The sequence below is a fragment of the Taudactylus pleione genome, unplaced genomic scaffold (genome assembly GCF_031769625.1).
Source record: "Taudactylus pleione unplaced genomic scaffold, aTauple2 ptg000093l, whole genome shotgun sequence".
NCBI lineage: Eukaryota > Metazoa > Chordata > Amphibia > Anura > Myobatrachidae > Taudactylus > Taudactylus pleione.
The window spans coordinates 31,049,454-31,077,096 of NW_028284495.1; the positions used below are offsets into that span (position 1 = coordinate 31,049,454).

The window sequence follows — 27,643 nt, forward strand, 5'->3', positions numbered from 1 at the left end:
CTGTGTTATCAGCCAACCTCCTTATGTTTCATCAGACATCACCCCCTTCTGTCTCCCCAACCAGCACACCCTTATGTCTCTTCAGCCAGCCCCTCCCTATGTTCCATCAGCCAGCCCCCCTTCTGTTTCATCATCCAGCCCCCCTTTAGTCTAAACAGCCAACACGCCTTTCTGTCTCCCCAGTCAGCCCCCATTCTGTCTCACCAACAAAGCCCCCCTTCTCTCTCACCAGCCAGCCCCCCTTCTATCTCACCAGCCAGCCCCCCTTCTCTCTCACAAGCCAGCCCCCCTTCTGTCTCGGTTGTGTGTACAGTAGATCTCCTTCAGTCTCCCCAGCCATCAACCTCTTCTGTCTAATCAGCCAGCCTCCTTATGTTTTATCATGCAACCCCCCTTCTGTCTCCCCAGCCAGCCTCCCTTCTCTCTCTCCAGCCAGCCTCCTTATGTTTCATCAGCAAGCACCTTCTGTTTCATCAGGCAGCCCCTCTGCTGTCCCCCAGCCAGCCCCCTTTTTGTCTCTACAGCTTCAAACCTCCTTCTGTCTCTCCAGCTCCAGCCCCTAGCCCCTGCATCCTGCCCCTGCAGCCAACAGATACTCACCATCTCTGGCTGTGACTGTGCCCATCATGCTGTGGCTGGCTCCTCAGTCTCTGACAGCGCATTGATGCGTCATGACATCATGCGCACCTTGTCTCAAAGAAAAAAAAACTTTATTCATTGCACCAGGCAGCCACCAGCAAGCGCCAGTGGCTTGCCCAGCCCCGGACATCTAGACAGGATAGGATCCAGGGGCTGGCCCTGGACTCCATTCCTGGCAGTCCCGCCCTGATTCTAAACCCTGGCCATGGGTGGCACCGCCGGAGGATGCCCCTCCTCGGCCAGCACCCCTGGTGAGTGCCATCCTGGCCGAGAGGTAGATACGCCCCTGAAGGGTAGTATCATCTGCGTTGCTAGCTTCTGACATGACACGCTCACTGTTTACCGTTCATCGCTAGTTATTATTTTAGCTGTATCGACATTATGACTGTAGACATTTTAACTGTGTCTACATTTTGGTTGTTGACCTTACGATTTGTCTATATTTGAACTGTGTTTATATTGTCACTTCAACATTTATTTTTTCAGTGTCAACATTTTGACTGTCGATCTTATGATCCTATCACCCTTATTTCCATGGCGACCTTTTGGTTGTCAATATTTTGGCCAATGTCAACATGGCAGTCAAAACAGTCAATGACAGACAAAATATATTTATCAATGTGTTAATTATTTAATGCCTAAAATGGAAAATAGTTACTAATCAGACTAAATACAAAACACCATCAAATTGCTTAATGTTAATTCTAAAGCCAGGTCTACAGTGAGTACTAAGCTTCATAGTTACATCTGATTAATATTTGTTCATATTTGAGATATTAAACAATGACTGCATTTTGAAATGTATTTTGTTAAAGATATTATCCTTTATTTTTTTTTTACATTTGTACGGTAGCTGTCCTTAACAAGTAAATGTATGATTGAATAATTTCTCTTTAATTGCCCGAAGTATTAATCTAAGTTGTTCAGTTGACTTACTGTATACATAAGCTGTTACACTCCAGAGTGCTCTCTTCAGTAAATCCATAGTAACACATAAATCCCAGGATGTTGACAACAGGACAGAGAGGTTTAAAGAACACATTAGTTTATTTATAACCATTGCTCAAAGGTGTGTCTGCACTAAAACTATAACAGCCAGTCAGGTATATGCTTTCATCTAACCTGCACAAAACAAATACAAGCTGATATCTGATTAGGTGCTATGATTTAAGTACTAAGCTTGCGAGCAGGGCCTTCCTATCTATATATCTGTCTGTTATTACCCAGTTGTGTTCTATTAATGTTTCCAAATGTAAAGCGAAACGGAATATGCTGTGCTATATAAGAAACTGCTAATAAATAATAATAAATAAACACTGATTTCCACTTATGTGCAATGGTAATGAATATCCCTCGTTTGTTTATTTTTTCCCAGCCTATGCTGAAATTGTACAACTGTACAGCAACAGCTTCCATTATACAGAGAGTGGAGCATTCAGTTCACATAAGGCTGATGTTATTACTTTGTATGTGCATTCATGGGATATAAACATTTTCATATGTAAACTATTTAATTTAAGACCTCAAATATGTTTCCATATTAAAAGTGTTGGGTAGTATAAACATAGAAACAGTAGATATTAACCCCTTTGATGCAGAAAGAAAGACTAATTTTATCAGTTCATCCTTGGCTGCTGAGAGTGAGTCCTACTTGTGCACATTCAGGTACAGTATATGTTCAATAAAGGGAAGGCTGCCTATTTCTTCACTAGCAACCTCTATGTGACATCATCAGGTAGACCTAAGTAAGACACAACTGTATAATTACATCACAGAGTCTGAAGCTGTAATCTTCTGGGTAACTGAGCAAGCATTGACAGCAGTAGTTTATATTCTATGGAATTTAAGTCTCCAGCAATAAAACATATAAGTAAATGTAAGAAATTTTAAAATGGAAACATTTAGACAACCTTTAGTATTGTTATTTCCAATCACTGAAAAGTGTTTGCTTTGAGATTTAGGCTACAACCTAATTCATAAGGGATCATTAACAGTGATATAAACATGTCTCATACAGTATATCCATGAATAGGCTGATATTATAGGAAAACGACCTACACCAGTGAAGAAGGCTGAGACCTACACCAGAGTAGCTCATAGGAAATACCCGAGTCAATGTCACCCCTTGTGCGAGTGAAATAATTCTCAGTCCTTGCATTCCCATGTCTTTCAGTGCATACCATGATGTTCAACAGCAGCTGCCTCTAAGTTTAAAGAATGAGTGTATACTGTCAGGTTCCCACATCAGATGTGAAGCATGACAAAGTGCAGCCTGTTCACACTGATATATTCATATTTATTTACATTAAACAGACTAAAAGGATGAAAAAGTCTCATTGTCTGTTTTCCTTGCATGATAAGGGGTATATTTACTAAGATTCGAGTCTGATCGAGTTTTTGTTTTTTTAATCTCGATTTGCATTGCCGAAACTCGGGAGATTTTCCTGTTTTTAAACTCTCAAATTTACTAAGAAGTGAGTTTAGCTGAAAGTGAGTTGGCCGATAGTGAAGCTGATCAAGATTTCTCCTCCGCGTAGCAAGTTTAGATGAGATTACTCACCTGAGATTGCAGTGTTTTATCTCTGCAAAATGATGTAGGCCCCCCCCCCCCCATAGCATAACCAGCCCTGGACTGCTCAGCTAGTCGTGGTTCTTTAGCTAGTCTTGGTTCCTAAAATTACGGGGAACAAAACTTGTAGGGTTCCCCCATAGTTTAGGAACCACCACCTGGCTGCAGGGCCACTGCTGTTTTAAAATATAGGGTGACCCCTATGCAATTCCCCCCCCCTCCCCTTTATTTAAAACCAGCACTGGCCCTGCAGCCAGGTGCTGGTTCCCAAATTATGGGGGAACCCTACATGTTTTGTTCCCCGTAATTTTAGGAACCAGGACTGGCTGAGCAGTCCAGGGATGGTTATGTCTTTGGGGGGGGAGGACCCTACGTCATTTTTTTTTTAATAAAAACATTTTAAATTAGGTACACATGCAGAAACATACACAAATCACACTGATCTGTGTATGTTTCTGCAAAACTCGCAGCTCAGGAGGTGGTCTATTTGAAACTTCAATTTCTCTGCGAGTTTGCTACAATCTCACCCGAGATTGTAATCTTGATTCTTGGTAAATTCCTGAATTGCATCTTTTTCATGAAAAGTACTTCAGAGTTTGGCCGATGGTGAGTTGATTCGAGTTTGCAATCTCACCCGAGTTTTTCAGTGAAAAATGAGAACTCTCTCCCAAACTCACCTGAGTTTGTCCTTAGTAAATCTGCAAGATGAAAAACATCCCTAAACTCATCTGAGATTGCAATCTCGACCAAACTCGAATCTTAGTAAATTTACACCTAATAGTCAATATGAAATAACAAAGTTGTGTACGGCTAAAATAAAACAGAAAAACCAATAAAATAAATAGCAATGTATCCCATGATTGCCTGATTGTTTTAATTTTCTAAGCTTTACTAGGAAAATTAGAGTTTGTTGCTATGGGTTTCATTAACTTTTTATGTGTACACCAGTTATCATACGCCCTTATACATCTAGTATCTACCTGTTCAACAGAAGACTTTTTTAACGAGAACGTAGCCTACTGTCGTCATCCAGGTCAGTGGTTTTAGGGCCTGATTCAGAGCCGCTCGCTATTTGCAGTAGTTCGTTTAAAAAAAAGGGGTGGCTATTCAAATGAACCGTTCGCACTTTGCGGTTTGTTCACGCCTCTATGTCTGAACGAGTGAGCAAAACTTGCGGTCGAAATTTTGAAAAATACGCCCCCTGGCCACTCGCATCATACGTCATGTCCGCTATTTATTAGATTAATCGAGTACATCGAACAGCGTATGAACTGCTCGCTATTCTTGTGGCTGGTTTTTTCAACCGCTATTTTGCGATTAGTTCTGACTAAAAAAAAAAACAAATGACGTGGTCGCTGACGCTGCTGTATTAATTATGCACAACCATAAAATGCCCGTTTTGACCTTTAAGCACGCCTGCGTTCTGAATTCCACTCCCCGTTTTCAAGCACCTTCCCCTGTTACCATCCACATACGCCTCCTCCTGTCACTCAAAATAGCAGACATTCGCTATTTTGCGAACAAATGATTTTCGGCCGCAATGACTGGTTCGCGCATGTGTATTACAATCCGTATGCATGCGCAGTTGTGCGAGCGGCTCTGAATCAGGCCCTTAGTGTGTAGTGTGGACCGCGCTGAGGGGTCTATTTACTAAGCCTTGGATGGAGATAAAGTGAACTGAGATAAAGTACCAGCCAATCAGCTTCTAACTGCCATGTCACAGGCTGTATTTGAAAAATGACAGTTAGGAGCTGGTTGGCTGGTACTTTATCTCTGTTCACTTTATCTCCATCCAAGGCTTAGTAAGTAGACCCCTGAGTGCGGTACGCACTACACAGTAAAACAAACACACTGCCGCTGGCACTGGGTAGTACACTCACTTTGTTTTAGCAGCCAATAAGAGTCAGACAGACTCTCATTGGCTGCTGCACCCATGAGCTTAAACCATGGATGAAGGGAGAGACGTCATGACATCTCTCCCATAGTGCCAAGAGGGAGGAGCAGACAGCGGCAGGCGCAGGAGCGGGGATTCGTGTAAGTATTGTGTTTTGTGTGTCTGTGTGTTTTATATCTAAGGGGCACTACTGGGGGCACTGTATAAGGGTTACTACTAGGGGCACCGTAAATGAGGAATTGTGTAAGGGGCACTGTATAAGGGACACTACTGGAGGCACGGTATAAGGGGCCTTACTGGAGACACTGCATAAGGGGGAACAGCATAAGAGGCACTACTGGGGGCACTATATAAGGGGCACTGTATAAGGGGCATTGTATAAAGGGCACTACTGGGGGCACTATATAAGGGGCATTGTATAAAGGGCACTACTACTGTGGGAACTGCATACAGGGCACTACTGCTGGAGGCACTATATACAGGGCACTACTACTGTGGGCACTGCATAAAGGGCACTACTACTGGGGGTGCTGCATAAGGGGCACTACTACTGGGCGCATTAAGGTACATATGGAATGGAAAGCACAAGGTGGGTGGGGCAAGCATCAGCAAGATCCCAGAATGTGTGGCTGATGTTTTAAGGTAGCAATCATTTCAAAGGCAAAACCAGGTTATTTTGTCTTAAAATTATTGCTATTTTAAAACATCAGCCAGACTTGCTGGGATATCTCCAATGCTTGTAGCTCGGAGGCTATTGCATTGAGCCCTAGATCTATTTAGAGCCTGTATTTTCTAAACACATCTAAATACTTACTAAGTGGCCTATTATTGTGGGCAGTGCAGCCTCTAAAAAGGTATGGAGTCAGTTTGTCGACATTCAGAATGTAAACAGTTATGATGTTGACATGGTTAAAATGATGACTTCATATATGTCGACAGCTGGAAAATGCTGATATGGACAGCTCCAACATGAAATATCAACATTAGTTTTAGGGTTAGGTTAGGAGTTAGGGTTCAGGGTAAAGGATAGACTTACCTTAAAACACAAGCCCTGATTCAGAGCCGGACGCTCTTTCAGAGTGCTCGCTCTGAATCAGGGCGGAATTTTTTTTTGTGAACCGGCCTCCTGGACGCTTGCCACCACCCACAGCTTTTGCGAGCAGCCAGGTGATGGTTGCGATAGTTGCGACCATCGGGCTTGTGACGAGACCCTTGTGGTAGGGTCACGTCCATCGCAAGCCCCAGCCTAATAGAGCCGGAAGCTCACTACTGAGGCCGCCCCCAAACAGCAGGTGTTCCTTCGGGAACGCCTCCGTTTGGCCAGCCATGTTTACTGTCGACATTATGACTATGTTGACATTCTCATGTCAACCTAATATATCGAGCCCCCTCAAAAGTCTAGTTCCTTTTCACAGTGATAAGAAATTAGTTAAATCGAGTCATTTAGAAATGTGTATTCATGTCTGGACAGCTGCTCTTGTAAGTTATTGCTGCAAACCCCAATCACTATTATTATCACATGTGGCCTGTGGTCTGGCCCAATTTCCGATGGTGTTAATTGATGGAAGTCTATGGAGGGATTATTGCCAGAAAGGAAACCCCTCCCCAAGCCTCCATGCCCCTCCCGGGCTATTACTGCAAAAGACTTCACATACGTGACCTCATGGCCACGCATGTGCAGTATCAGAACAGGCAGTTTGAAGCTACTGTTACGGCAAGAGAATTGAAATGAATGAAAAAGCTTACATTAATGAAGGAGGTAGCTCTAATGTGGTAGTACAATTGGATTTAAGTGGCATCTCTACTATATCCACCATGCACATTTCCATCTGGATCTACAAGCCAACAAAAAGTCATAAATAATTTCTATGAACAGTTCTCAAAGGGAGAATAGAGACAGGCACCTATATACCTATACATTTACCAATATACAGTATGACAATTAGGCATATGTGAGAAAAATGGATTGTGGCGTTTCTGCGGTTATAAAGAGGAGCTTGTACACACAGACGCTTTATCTTTCCTGCAGTTGGGGCACATTTGCTCTGAGTGGCATTCCTGGCATGCAAGGTAACCATCACTGCAAAAATGGTTATTATTAAACAGAATGACCATAGAGAACAATCTACTGTGCAATAAAACATAATACTGTCTGTAAGCCATAAGGGCCAGATTGCTTTCTTCTCTAGGCTTATCTTAAAAATGATAGTTATCTGCTGTTCTGTGTATGGACTACAATGGCAATAATATCACATTTAAAGCCAGTTCTATATTTATAAAATATAATATTAATAATGGGACTAAGAAATGCTGCATACCTTTAGTTATAGGAAAGACTGTATGTAACACATTTCAAACCACACAACTATAAAGTGTGGGGAGCAGTGAGAGCTGGTGGCAGTAAGCTAGACCACAGGTTCTCAAACTCGGTCCTCAGGACCCCAAACAGTGCATGTTTTGCAGGGCTCCTCACATAATTACTAGTGAAACTGTTAGCTGCATCTGTGGATCTTTTAAATTGTGTCAGTGAGTAATGAATACACCTGTGCACCTGCTGGGTGACCTGCAAAAAGTGAACTGTGTGGGGTCCTGAGGACCGAGTTTGAGAACCACTGAGCTAGACTAACGCACTGACCCAGCATATAGGTAATCAGTTGGTTTAGGCATATTAGTATTGTTTGCTTTCTATAACTGAATAAATAAAGTGCTATTTGAATTATAAGATATGAAGTCCTAAATGTAAGCCTGGAACTTACAGATTGCTCCTAGCTGGTAACTCTTTAGAACTTTCTGTGAGCCACTTAAAACTGTTCCGCGTGCCGGAGGTTGCTGACCCCTGCCTAAAGCTGGCCACACACTAGACCAACTTTCACCCAACCATCCAACTAGTTGATTGTTTGGAATGAAAATCTGGTAAGGAATGGGAGTAAATGATGATCAGCAATTTGCTGCTAAATGCCAGAAAACAGATGAAAATGGTCGTCAGACAAGTTTGTTAAATGTTTGATCTAAACAATTTGTTCAAACAACAGTTTTTGTCCATTTTCTGGCATTTGGGGGCAAATTGCTGATTGTCATTTTCTTTCATACCTTACCAGGTTTTCATTCCAACCAATCAACTAGTTGGCTGGTTGGATGTAAGTTGGTCTAGTGTGTGGCCAGTTTAAGAGTCTCATTAGCTGCTTTCTATTATCATTAGTAGTTTAACCTTCATAGATCTATTTTACTTTTGGCACTTTTTATCGTTATCCTGGTCCTAATTCCTAGCAGATACAAAAAGATTTTTTTGCAGAACCTCTCATTACTTACCAGCAGTAGCCAGATCTATGTATTGCCATATTTTCTGTAAATTATTTCTTATTACATTACTTCCTACAACTCCACATTTACTGGCACCAAAGATTTTTAATAACTTTTATTTTCTATTAAAGTGCACTTACTCAGCACGGAAATAATTGGACACTGAACAATGCTTATTTGTAGTTTCTTTAATAAATAGTGATGTTAGTGAATTCTCAGTGTACGCTCAATAAACTTTCACTCAAGAATTCACCAACACAGACAAAGCCTTTGTCCTATTGCCTTGTACCTACAGTAAGTTCTATCCAGCAATCACTGACTGCTCATCAGAATACCCCCTGAAAGTGATACATTTCTTGTGCTGATTTTGACAACTGGAAACAACTAAAATGAAATACAGCTGTGCTCGTTTCTAAATCATGATTGGATATTACATATTTATCTTAGTAATGATGAATTCAGGATTTGCAACACGAGAAGCTTTGGTTTGGCATTGGTGAATATATATGGTCTTACCAATATACTTCAAGGGGTTCACCTACAGTAGCCTCCGTTATTGAGAGCTTCACAATCAGAAGTGTGCCTATGGTCGTTGTCAGGTCTCTGGAAGCTCACTGTGTAATAATGTACATGCCACACTTCCTACCGCTGAAAACATCTCTTCCATTTAATTATATTGCATTTTCGTCTAAATACTGTTCAGTTTAGCCCCTTATATTGCTTAAATAATGACTATAGTGAGGAGGTATTAGCATTGACTACTAGATCCCCAGGTTCCTTCTTATTGGGGTTAGCGGAGGCAGTGGCATATTTACGTACCTGGCAACAGCCCATGGAATTATTCCGGTGATTTATTTGGAAATACAGGCCATCTTTCTAAAAATATCACCAAATTTACCAATATCCGGCATGGGATGCATTACAGAGATTGGCCCCCACTGCTAAAATAATCTGAAGATGGTGTTAGCCTGTTATAGCCTATGAGTTACACTTCACATAATTAGCCGGAAGAGGATACCCCCTGAACTCTCCCCGGCAATGGCAGCCGCGTATGTGCAGTAGCCTCGCAAGCACTCCAAGCACATCACAGGGACGGGCTCCTTTCGTAGCCCCTGTCCCTGTGGGTGCCGGATGAAACATTCTGGCACTATAATCGCAACTAATGTCACTCTATGATCGCATTTCAAATGCAATCATTAATAAATGTGCCCCTCTGTCACAGTGCTAGAGTCTTTGTTATCTTCTAAGCATGTGATTATGTCATTTTGTCAGGGGGGTTCTGTTAAAGTGCTCCCGAGCAGAGTTGTTGGGTAGACTTTATTAATGTTTACATACTGTATACCCCTAATGTATAATTTAGGGTTTATTGTTGTTGTAATACTAAAAGATTGTTCAAGTAAATTCTATGAATTGTTTTCTTTTCTTCTCATTGGTGGGTGGGGAGTTTTATAACTGCCGGACACTTGACTGACTGACAGCCACAGGTTATATTCCCACCACACATATAATTAGCTCATTCTGCAACTATTATTTCCTATTTATACAATTTACATTGTTCTTGTGTTGCATGTATTCTACTCATTGCTGACAATATACACTATGTAAGTGGTTACACTGAAGCCCTGGAAAAGGCTTTACACCAATTTAGAATTATGCGCAGACTTAATTAAGGCTAAAGTGGGTATCATATTGATTGCCGAGTACATCATTCAAAGGACATTGCTACAATCTCCCACTGCAATACTATATTAATCTGTACAATTTAATCCCCATTTAATTATTGCTGCTCACTTTTTATTGCTGCTCACTTTTTAATTTCGCTCAAAAGTAAAAATTTGAACCAAATGTATTGTTATACTAAAATAATTGTTAAATATGTTATATAATGAGCACATACCTATTAATAATATTAATAATAATAATAAGAAGAATTAATAAGAAACCTAGGTACAACCTTTCCCAATACATGAATTGTAATATACGTATGTTAATATATTTTAAAGAAAGATCAATAATTAAACCTTAACGTTTATTTTACTATGTTTTACTAAAACACAAATCTCTACTGAGCCGGTGTGCAGCATTTCCTGCTCAGACAGGACTCTCCAATGGTTCTAGCTCTTCTCCAGGGGGAGATTTATTAATTATCGGGTAGTAGATCCGACAATTATAATTTCTACTAACCACTATTTGGGGTAATAAGAAATTATGATTCACCCGAATGTATTATAAAACACTCGCAGGGACAAGGGCTCCAAAAGATGTGTAAGATGTGTAACTACTCTTATACCTGCTCTTTAATCCTCCTCCCCCCATGTACATTTATTGTATAGGTATGTTTATGTAACACAACACAGCCTGCATGATATACTTTAGTTCTATCCATATTGGTGTCTGGGGCTGATTCATAGTTGTAAGCAAATTGCACAGCCGCTGCGTCTTTGTACCCAGCACCTATGCTAAAATATGCAAATGCAGCAGGAGGGGTCTTGTGTAAGTAGACCTCCTGCCAGCTTCTCTGATTCGCTTCTGTGTCCATCGGACTGCGTGAACATCAGACATATGAATAGGAAGCTGGTTGAGTGCAGGAATAGGCCATTTATGTCTGGAAAGCCTTCTTACCCTAAACTTGCACTGTCACCAGTGGTGGATTTTACCTAGGGGTTGCAAGGCTGCAGGTCCCCCAGTAAAATCCGCCACCTCAGTGAGCCAATTGAGTCTGTGACTGAAGTAGCTACACTCTGTGATGTTTTCTCCCCCTGGGACTGGCAGTCTGAGCTGCGATTAGTCGAAAGCATGCTTCCACTGGGAAGATACCCCCTGCCTTTCGGGGGTTCTAGTGGCTGCAGCAGATGCAGTCCCTAGAAGCTGGTGTTTTGCACATATGTGACGTCACCACCGCTTTTGCACATGCGCCGGATCCAGCACCTGCCAGATCTTTTGAGCAGGTGCCAGGACCCAGCTGGCCGGAAGTCCGGGATTGTTTCCTCCCCTCCTCGGGCAGCGGCAGTCCCCCTCATCCAAGAGGGTAGGAGCCACTGCTGCCCGTCACTTCCCTCTGGTTCTTCTGTAGCACCGGTGGTCTCTTCTTCCTGCTGAAGTTTCTGGTCTCCCTGCTCCATGCTTGGTGGAAGCCAGGGGAGGCTGAGCTGTGTGAGTATTTAGGGCATTCAGTCCTCGGTGCTGGTAAGTGCGTTTCGTACTTGGTGTACTTTATCAAAGATACTAATGGCTACAGTGAGAGGTCCTTTTTTATAAAAACAGAATCACTTTTCCTGAATAGAAAACTTTATTGATTTGGTTAAAGTGGACACTATGTCAGGTTTATAAAAAAAAGGTTTTAAATTAATTTATTTATCCTCACTTTGATTTTGAAATACATCATAGTCTGAGCAATTTCTTTGCAATCTTCTAAACTGCCCTCCTGAGATATTGGCAATCCAATTGTGGTGGTGATTGCTGTTGGCCAGTAGAATTTTGTAACATTTAAGAAAACATCTTAAGGAAGGGAAGAAGTTCGAAAGGAAAAGAGCTCATCAGATGCAAGCAAAAAGCAAAACATGAAGATTCGAAGATGACCTTCATCACTCATAATAACAGTAAAAAAAAAAAAAACTGCTGCAGAAGCACTGGCACGTGCTGAAATTGGATGAAGAAATCAGAACAATCATTTGTGAAAAACCAAGGATGATTTACAAAAAAGCTAAGAAAAACCTCAAGCAGGAACTAACTGCCAGCTACATCCTGTTACCAGCAAATGTACAAAAAAGGACAAGCAATACAGGGTTCCAACTTTTGCTTGAATTGTATAGGCTGCAAAACAATGCAATAAGCACAACAGTACCCACTAGCGGACACTAATGGGGGCATTAATATAGGGGCATTAATACTGGAGGCACTACTATAGGGGGCATTACTACAGTGGACACTACTAATGGGGGCATTAACATAGGGGCATTACTACTGGAGGCACTATTATGGGGGGCACTACTACTGGAGTCACTACTAATGGGGACATTACAACTGTGGGCACTACTATAGAGGGCATTACTACTTTGGGGACTTCTATAGGGGGCATTCCTACTGTGGGCACTACTATAGGGGGCACTAATGTGGGCATTACAACTGTGGGCACTATTATAAGGGGCATTACTACTGTGTGCACTATTATAGGGGGCATTACTACTGTGTGCACTACTATTGGGGGCACTACTAAAGGGGACATTACTTGATGGAGCTATTCAATTGTTGCTCCTGCTGGGTGCAATCAGCTGCCGACACCGGGGGGTGGCTAGCTGAAATCAGCGAAAAGTGACCCGTTTGGGCACTCAAATGGCACTTTTCACGATCGTGCCCGGCACTTTTGTCAGATTTAGCTGTTTTATGCTGCTAAACCTGACCTCTATGGGTGCGATAAACACGATAATTGGCATGAAACGCAGGCGTCCCAGTGCGTTTCACTGCCATTACAGGGGCATGCATAATTATGCCCCTGTGACGCATATGCAGCCTGAGCTCTAGATACCGACAGGAAGTTTAGCAGTTTGTGAGTGAGGTCTGACCTGCCTTAATTGTGATTGAGGCTCCGATGGTACTCGATGGTACCGATGTTTTCGCAGACTTGCAAGGCATTACGGATGTGAGTAAAGGGAAGTGGGCATCTTTATGTTGTGCTGCGGCAGCATTGCAATCGCAGTCATCTGCATAATTGTGCAGCAGAACTGCGTACGCGCTTGCTGCCGCGATCACATCAGCGAATGTTGCTGAATCAGGCCCTGAGTATGAAATGCGTTGGAACTTACCCGCACCGCAGACTGAACAGCCATAATACTGACACCATCCGGCCTCCCCTGGCTCCTGCAACCTGTGGAGCATGGAGACCGTAAACATCAGCAGGGAGAAGAGACTGCCAGCGCTACAGGAGAACCAGAGGGAAGTGACAGGGCAAGTTATGGTAAGGAGGCTTTCCAGCCATAAATAGCTTATTCCAGCACTCTCTCAGCTTCTTAGAGGCGCAGAGAATATTGAAAAAGCGCTATAACATTATTGCTAATCAGCAACTAATTGTATTGCTTTTGTTTGCTATTTTATTGTTTTATTGCATGTTAACAAGCTAACATGTTAATGCTACAGTTAACACACACATAGCGCTCGTTTTTCACAACAGTTCTATTAACAACCTAACTTAAGCTGCTCAAGCACACACCAGCGCAAGTCTTTACAGACTGCGAAGATATTGCTCCAGCGTACAACTATGAATCAAACCCTCTGTGTCTCATACGCCTGTGTGAGCACATGCAGATCAGGACCACATAGGCATTACAGAGGATGCTGACTTGGTCACACACAGGCCATACCAATTTCCCAGTGCATGTATTATTATTATTACATTTTATTTATAGGGCACCACAATTGTTCTGCAGCGCCATACAGCACCACTGTAATAAGTTCAACTACTATATTCTGGGTATGGTTGTGGTACCCCACTAGTCTTGGGTTGCCCACACTATGTAATAAGCAGCTATGTGAGCTATAATTTATTGCATTAAAGGGGACTGTTTGTATTTAATGTAAAATATTGAACTTAATGGACAATTTTTGCCACCCCACTTCAGTGGCCATCACCATAAGACTCTTTATAGCATGTGGTTTGCAGTGCCAGAACATTCTGGGTGCCTGGCATTCTGGGCATGGGTGGGCAGTAGCCGGCATGTGCAGACAGTTGAACTGCCACAGACTGTAGTGCTGACTGAGGAAAGAGTGAGGAAAGTGATGAGATGCAGCACACTTACCTGAGACAGAGAGCTGTTCACGGTGACCGGAGATAAGTGGTGTGAAACCAAAGGGTCTATTTACTAAGAAGTTAGGAGACAGAGTGAAAAGTGATAAGGTGCAAGCCAATCAGCTCCCAACTGTCATTTTTCAAACACAGCGGGCAAAATTTACTAAGCGGAGGTTTGACGGCGGTTTCTATTCTATTCTAAACCCCGGGGGTTTGGTGGCGGTTTCCATTCTATTCTATTCTAAACCCCGGGGGTTTGGTGGCGGTTTCCATTCTATTCTATTCTAAACCCCGGGGGTTTGGTGGCGGTTTTGCAGCAGTTTCTAAATGACAGCCCTGTTCAATTCTATTCTAAAATGTGTTTTGATAGAAGTTTTGCAGCGGTTTTGGCCTTAGTAAATCTGCAGATAGCAAAACTGCCTGTTAGGTAAAATTGGTTTACTTATAAACTGTCTTATGAAATTGTGCAACTGTTTGTGTTCATTCATGTAACAAATTTATTCATAGCTTATAGAGGATCTACAACTGTTCCAGTGATCTTGGATAATGAAATATCTTGTCCATTTAAAGTGTGTTTTATTAGCTTTAAATCGGAAAATGTATTGTATTCTGATGTATTGATAGAAGCTCTTTGCAGAAACTATTTAAATGATGGAAAGTTATTCCAATAAATTCATAATTATTATTTGAAGCAATTCTGGGCCTGATTCAGACCCACTCGCGAGCGGCTGTCCGCTCGCAAGTGGGTCGATGGTCTGCACTGAGCATGCGCACGACGGAGGGAGCTCCGTCGTGCGCATGCGCCAGACGCGACGAGCGAAGGACTTTCCTTTGCTCGTTGTGTCTGATCAAAGGGGGCGTGCTGTCGATGTTGATTGACAGCACGCCCCCTTTGGTGGGCGTGCCTCCCAGACGGGGGCGTTCCCAAGGGAACGCCTACCGTCAGAAGCCGGCCCACTGACATCACTAGTGATGTCAGTGGGAGTGATTTGGGCTCTGATAGAGCCAAAATCACTCCGGGCCTTGCGGTTGAAAACCTCAACCGCAGGCTCCGGCTCGCAGTTTTGATGGTCGCGATGGTAAAGACCATCGCGGCCATCAAACTGCACGCTCGTATAGGCTGCGGGTGGTGACCACAGCTTTACAATCTAGTAACCTGCCCCATACATTATAAATCTTTTTTAGTGATTTGCACATTTTCTTCAGGAAAGACAGATCTACCAATCTTGAAAGGCTCATCATTTTACTAGTAACGGTTGGCAAATTGGCTAATCGTTACCATACACTAGCAATCTACAGCCCCAATTGATATGTGAAATCCAAATGTTGGACAACTTGATTTGGCAATTGCAATCACTTTTTGATACAACTGTCAATTGGGGAAGCACATACATTGGCTATTTATAGAGACAATCAGCGACAAATTGTCACAATCCATCACAGATGTATGGGGTCCATTTCTCCTGGAGGCAACAGAGGTGTTTGCCTATGGAAGCAAGATGGGGGAGGGGGTAGTTACAAAGGTATTGTTATGAGAGTGTCTTAATGAATAGAAAAGTGTCTCACCAGAAAAGGCAGGAAAACTTGGCTTGTAGTGAAGCCTGCCAGGAGGGCAGGATCACTTGGCTAGATGAGTTGCCTGCCAGGAGGGCAGGATCACTTGGTTAGATGAGTTGCCTGCCAAGAGGGCAGGATCACTTGGCTAGATGAGTTGCCTGCCAGGAGGGCAGGATAACTTGGCTAGATGAGTTGCCTGCCAGGAGGCGAGGATAACTTGGCTAGATGAGTTGCCTGCCAAGAGGGCAGGATAACTTGGCTAGATGAGTTGCCTGCCAGGAGTGCAGGATAACTTGGCTAGATGAGTTGCCTGCCAGGAGTGCAGGATACAACAGGCTAAAAATAGTGCAGGTGTAAAAGTACAGTTTGATTACACACAGTAGGGCTGAGAAAGCTGTAGCTGCTGATTACACAGAGGAAACACGGACCCAAAGGCTTGAGCCTGCATACACTGAGCAGAGCATGTGGATGGTGAAAACAGACAGAAAGTTAACAGCAATCAGAGCAGAGTGGAACAACAGTCTGAATAACTGAGCTACCTGCTGAAGCCTGGAAGGTAGCGTGGAGGGAGATGGAGAGTAGTAAACAGAAGCAGCGGCTGAAGTGTAGACAATCACGGAGGATAGCTGGAACAACCAGACCGAGCTGTAGGAAAAAACTTTTTAACCCGCAAGGGGGAATGAATCTGGCAGCTACAAATAGGAGGGGCAGCCAATCAGCAGCATGTGGTAGTATGGGTCACTCTCTGCAGCATCCCTGGTGCTTGGTAATCAGCGTAACTGGATTCTGAATATTGTGAGTCAGTGTAGGTCCCGAGCCGGTGGGAAACAAGCCGCTGCCACGGCTTGTGACAGGTATCCGCACTATAGATAGACACTTAAAAGGTCGACAATGTCTAGATAGACAAAGTGAGAGTTTTTAGAAGTGAGTTTTAAGAGTGATGTTTCCCATAGCAACCAATCAGATTCTAGCTATTATCTTCTAGAAGGTGCTAGTTAAATGTTAAGTAGAATCTGATTGGTTGCTATGGGCAACATTACTTTTAAAACTCACTTCTAAAAACTCTCACTTTAGTAAATTTTTGCTTTTTTTAGGGTTAGGCATTTAACCCAACAGTTAAAGTGCATACACACACAACGATTTTTTTGAACGATTATCGTTAATGATATCGTTTATTGTTCAATCGTTTAAAAAATCGTTCACTTTCTGAGTTAAAACGATGAACGATTATCGTTCATGCGCATTCACGTTTGTAGTTCAGTTAGACTGACCAACTCAATGATTTTCATTAAGGGAAAGTTCCAAAAATCATTTGTAGTTCAAAAATATTGTTCATTACATTTTGTAAATGAACGATTTTTGTAAACGAGTTATGTTCATTTTTCCCTTGAAAAACTAAATGAAAATCGTTTACTAAAATCGTTCATTTTCAAAATCGTTGTGTGTTTATGCAGCTTTAGGGTTAGGCACTTACCCCGACGGTAAGGGATAGGCACCAGGAGGGAGGGTTAGGTACAGTCAGGTGCATAAATATTGGGACATTGACAGAATTTTCATATTTTTGCCTCTATTCACCACCACAATGGCTTTGAAATGAAACAAACAAGATGTGCTTTAACTTCAGACTTTCAGATTTAATTTGAGGGTAATTACATCCAAATCAGGTGAACGGTGTAGGAATTACAACGGTTTCTATATGTGCCTCCCACCTTTTAAGGGGCCAAAAGTAATGGGACTATCAACTCAAAAGCTATTTCATGGACAGGTGTGGGCTATTCCCTCATTATTTCATTATCAATTAAGCAGATAAAAGGTCTGGAGTTGATTCTAGGTGTGACATTTGCATTTGGAATCAGTTGCTGTCGACTCTCAGTATGAGATCCAAAGAGCTGTCACTATCAGTGAAGCAAGCCATCATTAGGCTGAAAAATCAAAACAAACCCATCAGAGAGATAGCAAAAACATTAGGTGTTGCCAAATCAACTGTTTGGAACATTCTTAAAAAGAAACAACGCATCGGAGAGCTCAGCAACACCAAAAGACCCGGAAGACCACAGAAAACAACTGTGGTGGATGACAGAAGAAAAATTTCCCTGGTGATGAAAAACCCCTTCACAACAGTTGGCCAAATCAAGAACACTCTCCAGGAGGTAGGTGTATATGTGTCAAAGTCAACAAGAGAAGATTTCACAAGAGTGAATATAGACGGTTCACCATAAGATGTAAACCATTGGTGAGCCTCAAAAACAGGAAGACCAGATTAGAGTTTGCCAAACAACATCTAAAAAAGCCATTACAGTTCTGGAACAACATCCTATGGACAGATGAGACAAAGATCAACTTGTACCAGAGTGATGGGAAGAGAAGAGTATGGAGAAGGAAAGGAAGTGCTCATGATCCAAAACATACCACTTAATCAGTGAAGCATAGTGGTGGTAGTGTCATGGCGTGGGCATGTATGGCTGCCAATGGAACTGGTTCCCTTGTATTTATTGATGATGTGACTGCTGACAAAAGCAGCAGAATGAATTCTGAAGTGTTTCGGGCAATATTATATGCTCATATTCAGTCAAATGCTTAGAACTCATTGGGCGGCGCTTCACAGTGCAGATGGACAATGACCCGTAGCATACTGCAAAAGCAACCAAAGAGTTTTTTAAGGCTAAAAAGTGGAATGTTATGCAATGGCCAAGTCAATCCCCTGACCTGAATCCAAATGAGCATGCATTTCACTTGATGAAGACAAAACTGAAGGGAAAATGCCCCAAGAACAAGCAGGAACTGAAGATATTTGCAGTAGAGGCCTGGCAGAGCATCACCAGGGATGAAACCCAGTGTCTGGTGATGTCTATGCATTCCAGACTTCAGGCTGTAATTGCCTGCAAAGGATTTGCAACAAAGTATTAAAAAGTGAAAGTTAGATTTAGGATTGTTTCGTTTGTCCCATTACTTTTGGCCCCTTAAAAAGTGGGAGGCACATATAGAAACCATTGTAATTCCTACACCGTTCACCTGTTTTGGATGTAATTACCCTCAAATTAAATCTGAAAGTCTGAAGTTAAAGCACATCTTGTTTGTTTCATTTCAAAGCCATTGTGGTGGTGAATAGAGGCCAAAATATGAAAATTATGTCAATGTCCCAATATTTATGCACCTGACTGTACTTATCGGAGGGTTAGGGTTAGGCACTAAAAGGGACGGTTAGCTTCAGGCACCTACCCCAATGGTTAGGGTTAGGCACCAAGGGGAGGGTTAGGGTAAAGATTAGGATTAGAAAACTAAAAAATGTGTTGACCTTTTGACCATGTAGACAATTTGTACCTGTTGACCTACTTCCATGTCGACCTTTAGTGTGTCAAACTTTTGTTCCTGTCGAACTTTTGTCCCTTTTAACCTATTGCCTGTCTAACATTAGGGGCCAAATGCAATAGGTTGTCTGTTTTGGTAAATTGCGAGTTTTGTGGTAAAATCACACTTTTTCACAACTCTCCAATGTAATAGGGTTTCAGTTCAAACTCGCATTTTTTCTGAGTTACTAAAAATCGCCATTATCAAAATCGCATCCAGGTGTTTTCCCATTTAAAACAACTTACCCAATGTAACAGGGTGCGAGTTTCAGACTTGCGAAAAAAAGATAACCAAAAGTCCCTAAATAATAGACCTGCTTCAGGATAGCGAGTATATGCTGAGCAGATCACAGCAACATAGACTTTTCATATGTACACACAGAAACATGCATGTGCATGTTTCTGTGTGTACATATGAAAATATATATATATATTTTTTTTACAGATGTGCAGCCCCTCTCCAAAAGCATAACATTGTATCCAATGATTGAGGTCAACCTTGTGGTTACATCAATGGATACGTCGCGGTTCCCACCATAGACTTCAATGGAGATTTCTCACCATTGAAGTCTATGGAGGAGACAGGCTGACCGCACACAGCCAATCAGCGAGCAGCTCTGACGGAGTTGCCCGCTGATTGGCTGCCGGCTCCTGCAATGACCGGGCACGCGTGGGCCCCAGTCATTCACGTGAAGGAAAGGTATGTGTAAACATACCTTTCCTCCTGTCCGGCATGGTTTCAGGAAATTTCAGTTTGTTTTTTTACCCCCTGGATCCCTACATGGAACAAAGAGGACCTGAACTACACATAGGAGAGGTGAGTATGGATTTTTTTATTATAGGTACCCCTATGGAATTCTACTGGACAAGGGGACATGATGGCATCAGGGATACTTGGTGAGTATGTGTGATATTGAGTGTGAGTGTGCATGTATGTTATATTAAACTGTTACTGAAATGGTGTGTGTGTTGTGTTTTTTTACTTTTTTATTTGACTGTGGAACTACAGGTACCAGCGGGCCCATAATGCCCCACTTGCTGGTACTTGTGGTTCTCCAAGTACCAGCATGCGTGGGATGCTTGCTGGGACAAGTAGTACCACAGCTAAAGACAATATTTACAACTCTTTTACACTACACTTTGACATTATAAACCCGGCACCCATTGCCCACGGGTGCCGGGGTTAGCCTTGGGCTATCAGCCGAGGCCTGGGGTACCCTGGAGAGGGGGACCACTTTATTGGGGGGGTCCCCAATTCCCCAGGGATCCCCGGTCTGGGCTGACTAGCGGTACGGGGTAATGCTTTGGCCGGGAGAACCGGTGAAAGGTTTTCCCTGGTTGTGGCATTACCCCCCCCCCCCAAGAAAGAGTCCAGTGCTGGTTGAGATTACAGGGGACCCCTACTCATTTTGTCCCATTTTTCAACACCAGGGCGGCTCATCAAAGCCCTGTGCTGGTTATTAATATATAGGGGACCCCTACGCATTTTTCCCCCTGTATTTTTAGTACCAGGACAGGCTTTAGAAAGCCCAGGGCTGGTTATGCTTTCTTTTATAAACCCAGTAACACACACAGAAGCCGTCACGGATCTCACTGATCTGTGATGGCTTCTGTATAACTTGCACCTTTAATGCTTTGTCGCATTAAAAGGTGTCAGTTCAAATAGTCCAAAACGCGCCTAAAATCGCATATGTAGTAGCCTTTAGCTGAAATGTTCGCAGGCTATTAAATTTGCGAGTTGCAGGACAAACTCATACTTTTTAAAAGTGTGAGAAAGTGCGAGTTTGTACTGTTCCCAAAACAGACAACCTATTGCATTTGGCCCATGGTGTCTATCTAGACATTGTTGACCTTTTATCTGTCTTTCTTTTATACCACACCCAGCTACAGAATAGGGGGCAGTTACAGAAAACCAGGGCACTCAGCCTAGTGTGCTGGGTCTTGGTCCAGCATTTTTGCAATCTGAGCCTTGTGCTGCCTGTAGCATTAGAGAGGCAGTGTGGGATCATTTACTGTGTGCATCTGTGTCTCTCCACCGTCTTCTCCACTCATGCTGCTTCCTACAGAGAGAACAGAAAGACTATACATGGCGGTTAGAAATGGGGGTGAAGGGTATTTTGCCACCCGGTGACTGGGATGAAGTTCGCCCACTGACTTGATATATATGTGTTTTTTTACTTGCAGTTTATTTACCTAAATTGGAAATATCATTATGAATAGTCTGTAATGTTGCAGTTTACTGCTGACTATCTGCAAAACAAAAACCTCAATCATTTACAGATCAGTTTTAGTAATGCACTGTAAAAATACATTTTCATAGTCAGTGACTACTCGAGTTATGTGGGAGCTAGTGATGTGATCCAACTGCTAATATTTCTCACTGACAGAAGCTGAATGTAATAATTTCATTATTTGGTGTGAGGTGTGATAATTATTTGATTACAGGGAGCAGGCCAGGGCTGGATTTACAGCTAGGCAATATAGGCAGACGCCTAGGGCCCGGCATGTCCCAAGGGGCTTGTGGCCGGGCCCCCCAAAATACGTCCCTAGAGAGAACCTGCATTTTGAGCTGCTGCTGGCACCGGTAGGCGAGAGGACACAGCAACAGCCAGCAGCACGTCCAGGGCCCTGCCCAACCAGGTGGGGGGGAGGAGGGGGAGGAGTTTCAGGACAGGGTCGGCCCTAGGCAGGGTATGCGCCAGCTGAGAACACCCCATCCCTATTCAGGAGCACTGCTCTTTGAGGGAGACGTGACTATACTTAGTGGGAGGCGGAGCTCGAGGATCCTTGCAGGACAGGTCTGCGGCCCCGGCCAGCAGGTAAGTTTGCTGGAGCTAGCAGGGAGGGGAGAAATGTACTGTGCTATGCTGTGAGAGGTGAGGGAAGGGGAGGGTAGAGCGGTCTGAGCTGTGAGGGTGCTGTGCTGAGAGGGTAGAGGGGTCAGTAAAGTGAGGAAAGAGGGGGTCTGTTTTGTGATGGGTGGGAAGGGTCTGTGCTGAGAGAAGAGAGGTCAGTGATGTGTGGAAAGGGGGTTTGTGCTGAGAGGGGAGGAGGGTCTGTGCTGAGAGGGGTCAGTGATGTAGGGAAAGAGGGGGATTGTGGTGTGAGTGGAGAGGAGGAGGGAGCTGTGCTGAGAGGGTAGAGGGGTCAGTAAAGTGAGTAAAGAGGGGGTCTGTTTTGTGATGGGTGGGAAGGGTCTGTGCTGAGAGGAGAGTGGTCAGTGATGTGAAGAAAAAGGGGGTTTGTGCTGAGAGGGGTCAGTGATGTAGGGAAAGAGGGGGTTTGTGCTGAGAGGGGAGAGGAGGCGGGTTCTGTGCTGAGAGGGGTTAGGGTTAGGCTGCGGGGAGGGAGGGTTAGGTTAGGGGTAGGGTTAGGATACTTACCGGCAGGTATCGGCACCCTTGTCAGGATGCTGGCATTGGGATTCTGAGCGCTGACATCCTGTACCCAACCCATACATACATAGCCAACATTATTCAGGGTGCTGTACAGAGGCATGAATCAAAAATTAAAATATAGTGCTATGGATTGTTTGAGGGAGGGAGGGGCCCAAAACTGGTATCTTGCCTAGGGCACCATGAGGTCTAAAGGTGGGTACACACTATATAGATATATCTGCAGATGATGGTTGTTCCTACACACTGAACAACCATCATCTGTGCCTGCCCGCAGGTCCCGGCAACCAGGGGGCATGTCCCGGTGGGCGTGTCCCACCCCCCTCCTCGTGGCTGCTGCTGTGTGTGTATGGACGGTCTCCTGACCGCCCGTACACACCTGCTGATGGACAGATATGTCTGCATACATATTTGTCCATCGGCTGTGCAGCACAGCCAATGTGATATGTCGGTGAATGCCGATGTTCACCGACATATCGCGGGTACACACTGCCTGATGGGCAGCAGATACATTGGCCAAACAATTGATCGGCCAATGTATCTGTCAGTGTGTACCCAGCTTAAATCCGGCTCTGGAGCAGACCTACTACCATTGTATGTTTCCCATTTCCCTTTAATCAATTACTTTGTATTATTTGGCTGCAAAACGAAGTATGAATGAGTTCTCAGAAAACTGCCTATGCCAAACCAACTTATATCAATAATTTCAATAACACGACTGATTGTAAAACATCCTAAAGCAGGGAGGCTGAGAGCAGCAGCACGAGCTGTCAGTAAGTCCAGCACAGCCCTACATGGGAAGGGACCCCAGGCTTCCCGTTATCAGCAGCATAGAACAACTGCACACAGGCATTTCTGCTGCTACCACACACACAAGTGAGCGAACAGCCTAAAGAAGCAGAGGGTCCGTCTGACTGAGGAGAAGGCAGCGCCAGCAACTAAACTAGGAGATCTGACGTCATCATGTGGACGGAGGAGGAGGTGTGGAAGGGAAGGATGAAGTAGAAACTAGGATATCCAGCCAGAGAGGGAGGCTCACTCACATTTATACAGGGTCCCATCGGTACCGAGGAATCTGCCTGAGATTATATATATATTTTTTTATTATTATTTTTTTTTACTTTTCAGTCTTCTGCTGGAAGAGTTTTTTTTCAGGCTTCAGCTTCTTTACTAAGGGTTCCTGGACGAATTACATGAAACTTTTCCTCCACAGTTTTAAATGAATCCAGACCTTATGCGGCGGCCAAGGACAGGACCCAGCTTGTGGACTGGGCTCTTTGTGATCCTCAGTGTGATCCTTGTGGCAGAGGCCACCCCGCAGCTCACCTATCACCGGCCTGCACAGAGGGGCAAGTAAGTTCTTACTTTTAGCAGCTTCTCTTCTTCCCAATGTGTTACCAGCAGTGCGCTGCATCCCTGCCCAGTGTTACATTGTCACTTCCACACGCGGGAGAGCAGGAGTGACTGAGCCTAGCAGCGCCGTGACTCTCATATCAGGGGTCCGCTAGCAGCTCCGTGACTCTCATATCAGGGGTCCGCTAGCAGCGCCGTGACTCTCATATCAGGGGTCCGCTAGCAGCGCCGTGACTCTCATATCAGGGGTCCGCTAGCAGCGCCGTGACTCTCATATCAGGGGTCCGCTAGCAGCGCCGTGACTCTCATATCAGGGGTCCGCTAGCAGCGCCGTGACTCTCATATCAGGGGTCCGCTAGCAGCGCCGTGACTCTCATATCAGGGGTCCGCTAGCAGCGCGTGTTTCCCGGATCCCCTACCTGGAGGACGGGCTGTATTAATTACTGAGGCAGTAGATACGTTTCTGGGAGTTAATGATAGGTGATCTGGAAAACATGCCCTGTTAGCTATCACCAAGGTCTGGATTATGAGGAACACTACATTAGATGGTTATTCTACTATAGTTATATTGATGTTTATATACGGTTTATGTGTGTGTGAGAGATAAAGAACACTAAGCTGTTTAGTTCCATAAAACAATACAAGTACATTGCTTTATTAGTAATAATTAATAATGTACTATATGAAGTACTCATAACTATTGGTAAAGCTTTTCTCCACAATATGTGACGGTTCTAGCAGATTACAGAATGATTTTGTCCTGTTCCTATGTAAAATACACATTTCTGGTGTGGGAAGTATGCAGCTAAGGACTGATATATATATATATATATATATATATATATATATTACAGTATTAACACAACTGGATAAAATATTACTACTCTCCTGACTTGTATATTACATTGCTTCTCAAACTCTGTATACAAGGTACCCTAAAAGTCCAGGTTTTGTGGATATCCATGCTTGAGCACAGGTGACTTAGTAGTACTTCGGTCATTTTGACTAACTATATGTGCTCAAGCATGAATATCCTTAAAAACTGGGCTGTTAATGTGTCTTGAAGACCAAGATTGAGAAGCACAGGTCTATTAGCTTGAATTAAAGCTGATTTTGAAGGCTGCAAACTTTATTTTACTTTTAACATTTTATTTGAAGGCGAAGCCGTTTTACCTAGACAGTTCATATATTTGTATAAAAAGTATAATGATGTAAACTAAAACAATCAATTGTTATATTTACAATTATGTGTATTTATAATTGTACTAATAAAATGACATTCAAAATATGTTGAATCAATTAGACCTTACTCATTTGCTGTTAATTATTTAATGATTTGAATTATTTATGGTTTAGGCAGTTGTTTTTAAAACATTATATTTATTTTATATGATATAATTCTCAGATCCTGCCAACTCTGCTGGTTGACACTTTAACATAACATTATCAGGGGCTTACAACTGTTTCTTGTTTCCACAAGAGGGCCATACAGTACCTAAGTGAAGGAGCCTCAGGTTACATTATCAGAGAATGAAGCTGTCACACAGCCCACAAAGTAGATAACAGTGTACGATCACCATTCAAACATGGACTAACCCAGAGCTTTCCAAACTCCACCATTACAGTCCAGGTTTTATGGATATCCATGTTTGAGTGCAGATGTTTAAATCAAATCGACTGAGGTACTAATTAAGTCACCTGTCCTCAAGCATGGATACCCTTAAAACATGGACTGTAATGGCAGCATTTGGAAACCTCTGGACTAACACGTTACAACAGCTTGGATGGTTGGAACATGTTATTCATGGTTTGCTTGTCGGCTGGTTCTACATTAGTGACTGATAATACCTGCAGTTATGTTCTTCAGTCTTTTATATTTTGCCCTACAACCTCTTCTTGCGCCCCCCCCCCCCCCGACTTTATTTATCCTGTCCTCCCTTAAAAAAACAACCTCATTAAACTTTCTTTGTTCATGATTAAAGTATAAAGCTGGGTACACACGTAAAGATTTTTTGTACAACCATCCAACTAGTTGATTGGTTGGAATGAAAACCTGGTAAGGTGTGAAAGAAAATGACAATCAGCAATTTGCTCCCAAACGCCGGAAAATGGACAAAAACTGTCGTTTGAACAAATTGTTTAGATCAAACATTTAACAAACTTGTCTGAACGACCATTTTCATCTGTTTTCTGGCATTTAGGAGCAAATTGCTGATCATCAGTTACTCCCATACGTTACCAGATTTTCATTCCAGCCAATCAACTAGTTTAATGGTTGGACAGAAAATCTTTACGTGTATATGCAGCAATAGTATTACACATGTACAAAGTGATGTCATAGAAGTTATCCTCTGAGGGTAGCGTTTTATAGAATGATCACTGAATCTGACTAAATAACCTTTGAATATAATGGAATCTAAACTACTAATAGACTGCACTTCTAATTAAGTGTTCCTGAGTAACAATGTATTATGACCTTAGAATGTAGTAATACAGTCTGTTGTCTGCTGGCAGATTTCCTGCTCATTCTGCTGATTCTCCTCCCTAGGAACTGGTGTGCGTTCATCGTGAACAAGAATGTCAGCTGCACGGTTATTGAGGGGACTGAGAGTTTCATCCAGCCTCAGTACAGGTGTGCCTGGAACCAGATCCACTGTCAGCCAACACTGGCGTAAGTGATTGGGAAGTCATTAAATGGGTAATAGAAGCCTGGGAAGACATTACGGATCAGTATTAATTAGGAAAGTTAATTTAGTGTAGTTTAGTTTGTGTTTAAGTGATACACTGAAAGATCTGTCACAGACACCTCAGAATTCTAACCATTTATTAGAGAAATGTCTTTTATATATGTTGTTTACTGTTATTAATTGAAATAAAAATGAAGTATGCTACCAGAGCTGTAACTAGACTTTTTGTGCCAGAAAGAGCATTGCCGCCCCCCCCCCCCCCCTATTTTTCAGATAGGGACAAAACGCACCCAAATAAAGGGTATGGCCTCATGGGGAATAGCCAGGGAAGAGACAGGGGAGACCAGGGGATGCTGGGGATAAAATAAGAGGAAACTACGAGTGAGAATTATTAGAAACAGAAAATTGACATGCCCGAACAGCGCCCCCGTCCTGCGGTGCCTTGTGCCATGTGCCATGGCACAGGTCGCACCACCCTGGTTATGGCCCTGTATGCTACTCCTCTCAGAGCGTCTCAGTCGTGTCGGTGTCTTGCACCATATGCCGTATAGACGCTACGTGTATGAGGACACATCTTGGGTGTGATATGACTTCTTAACATCCACAATGTCGACACTCGAATGTTGACTGTCAGAAGTTCAACATGGTCATTATGCCAACAGTCAATATGTAGACATGTATTTAGGTTGACATGGTTAAAATGTTGTCATGTGTTAACATGTTTTTTCGTTATTTTAGCCTAAGCATAAGACTAACCCTAGCCCTAAAAATTAACATAAGAAACATAGGTGGACATTTTCGGTGTCGACATTTTAACCATGTTGATCTAAATGCATGTCTACATGATTGTCGACCTACTGACCACTTTCTGAATGTCAACAACACATTCAGAAAGTGACCAGATGCCCACATCTTTAGGGTGAATTTTTTATTCCACCTTGTAAATTGGAGACTTGAGCCAGGGAGCTCTGTATTAGCATGAGCATAGATCATGAGCTAGATTTGTGCTAAATTTGGTATAGTATCTGTAGTATCTTGATATGGGAGTTCTGTAATCATTCATTAAAGGAGTTTGTTCAAGAATAATTTTTCCTTAATAAGTGTATTAAATGTTCATTTC

The 27,643-nt window shown here is 43.0% G+C and overlaps 1 protein-coding gene across 1 annotated transcript in view; it reads left to right on the forward strand.

The window, feature by feature from the left end:
* The first annotated feature begins 23,379 nt into the window (after positions 1 to 23,379).
* Positions 23,380 to 27,643, forward strand: part of EMILIN2 (elastin microfibril interfacer 2) — a 76,695-nt gene continuing 72,431 nt past the window's right edge. The window contains exons 1-2 of the mRNA XM_088469638.1: positions 23,380 to 23,836; positions 26,385 to 26,507. Coding sequence (XP_088325764.1) covers positions 23,703 to 23,836; positions 26,385 to 26,507 — 257 coding nt within the window. The 5' untranslated portion in view covers positions 23,380 to 23,702. The remainder of the gene's footprint in view (positions 23,837 to 26,384; positions 26,508 to 27,643) is intronic.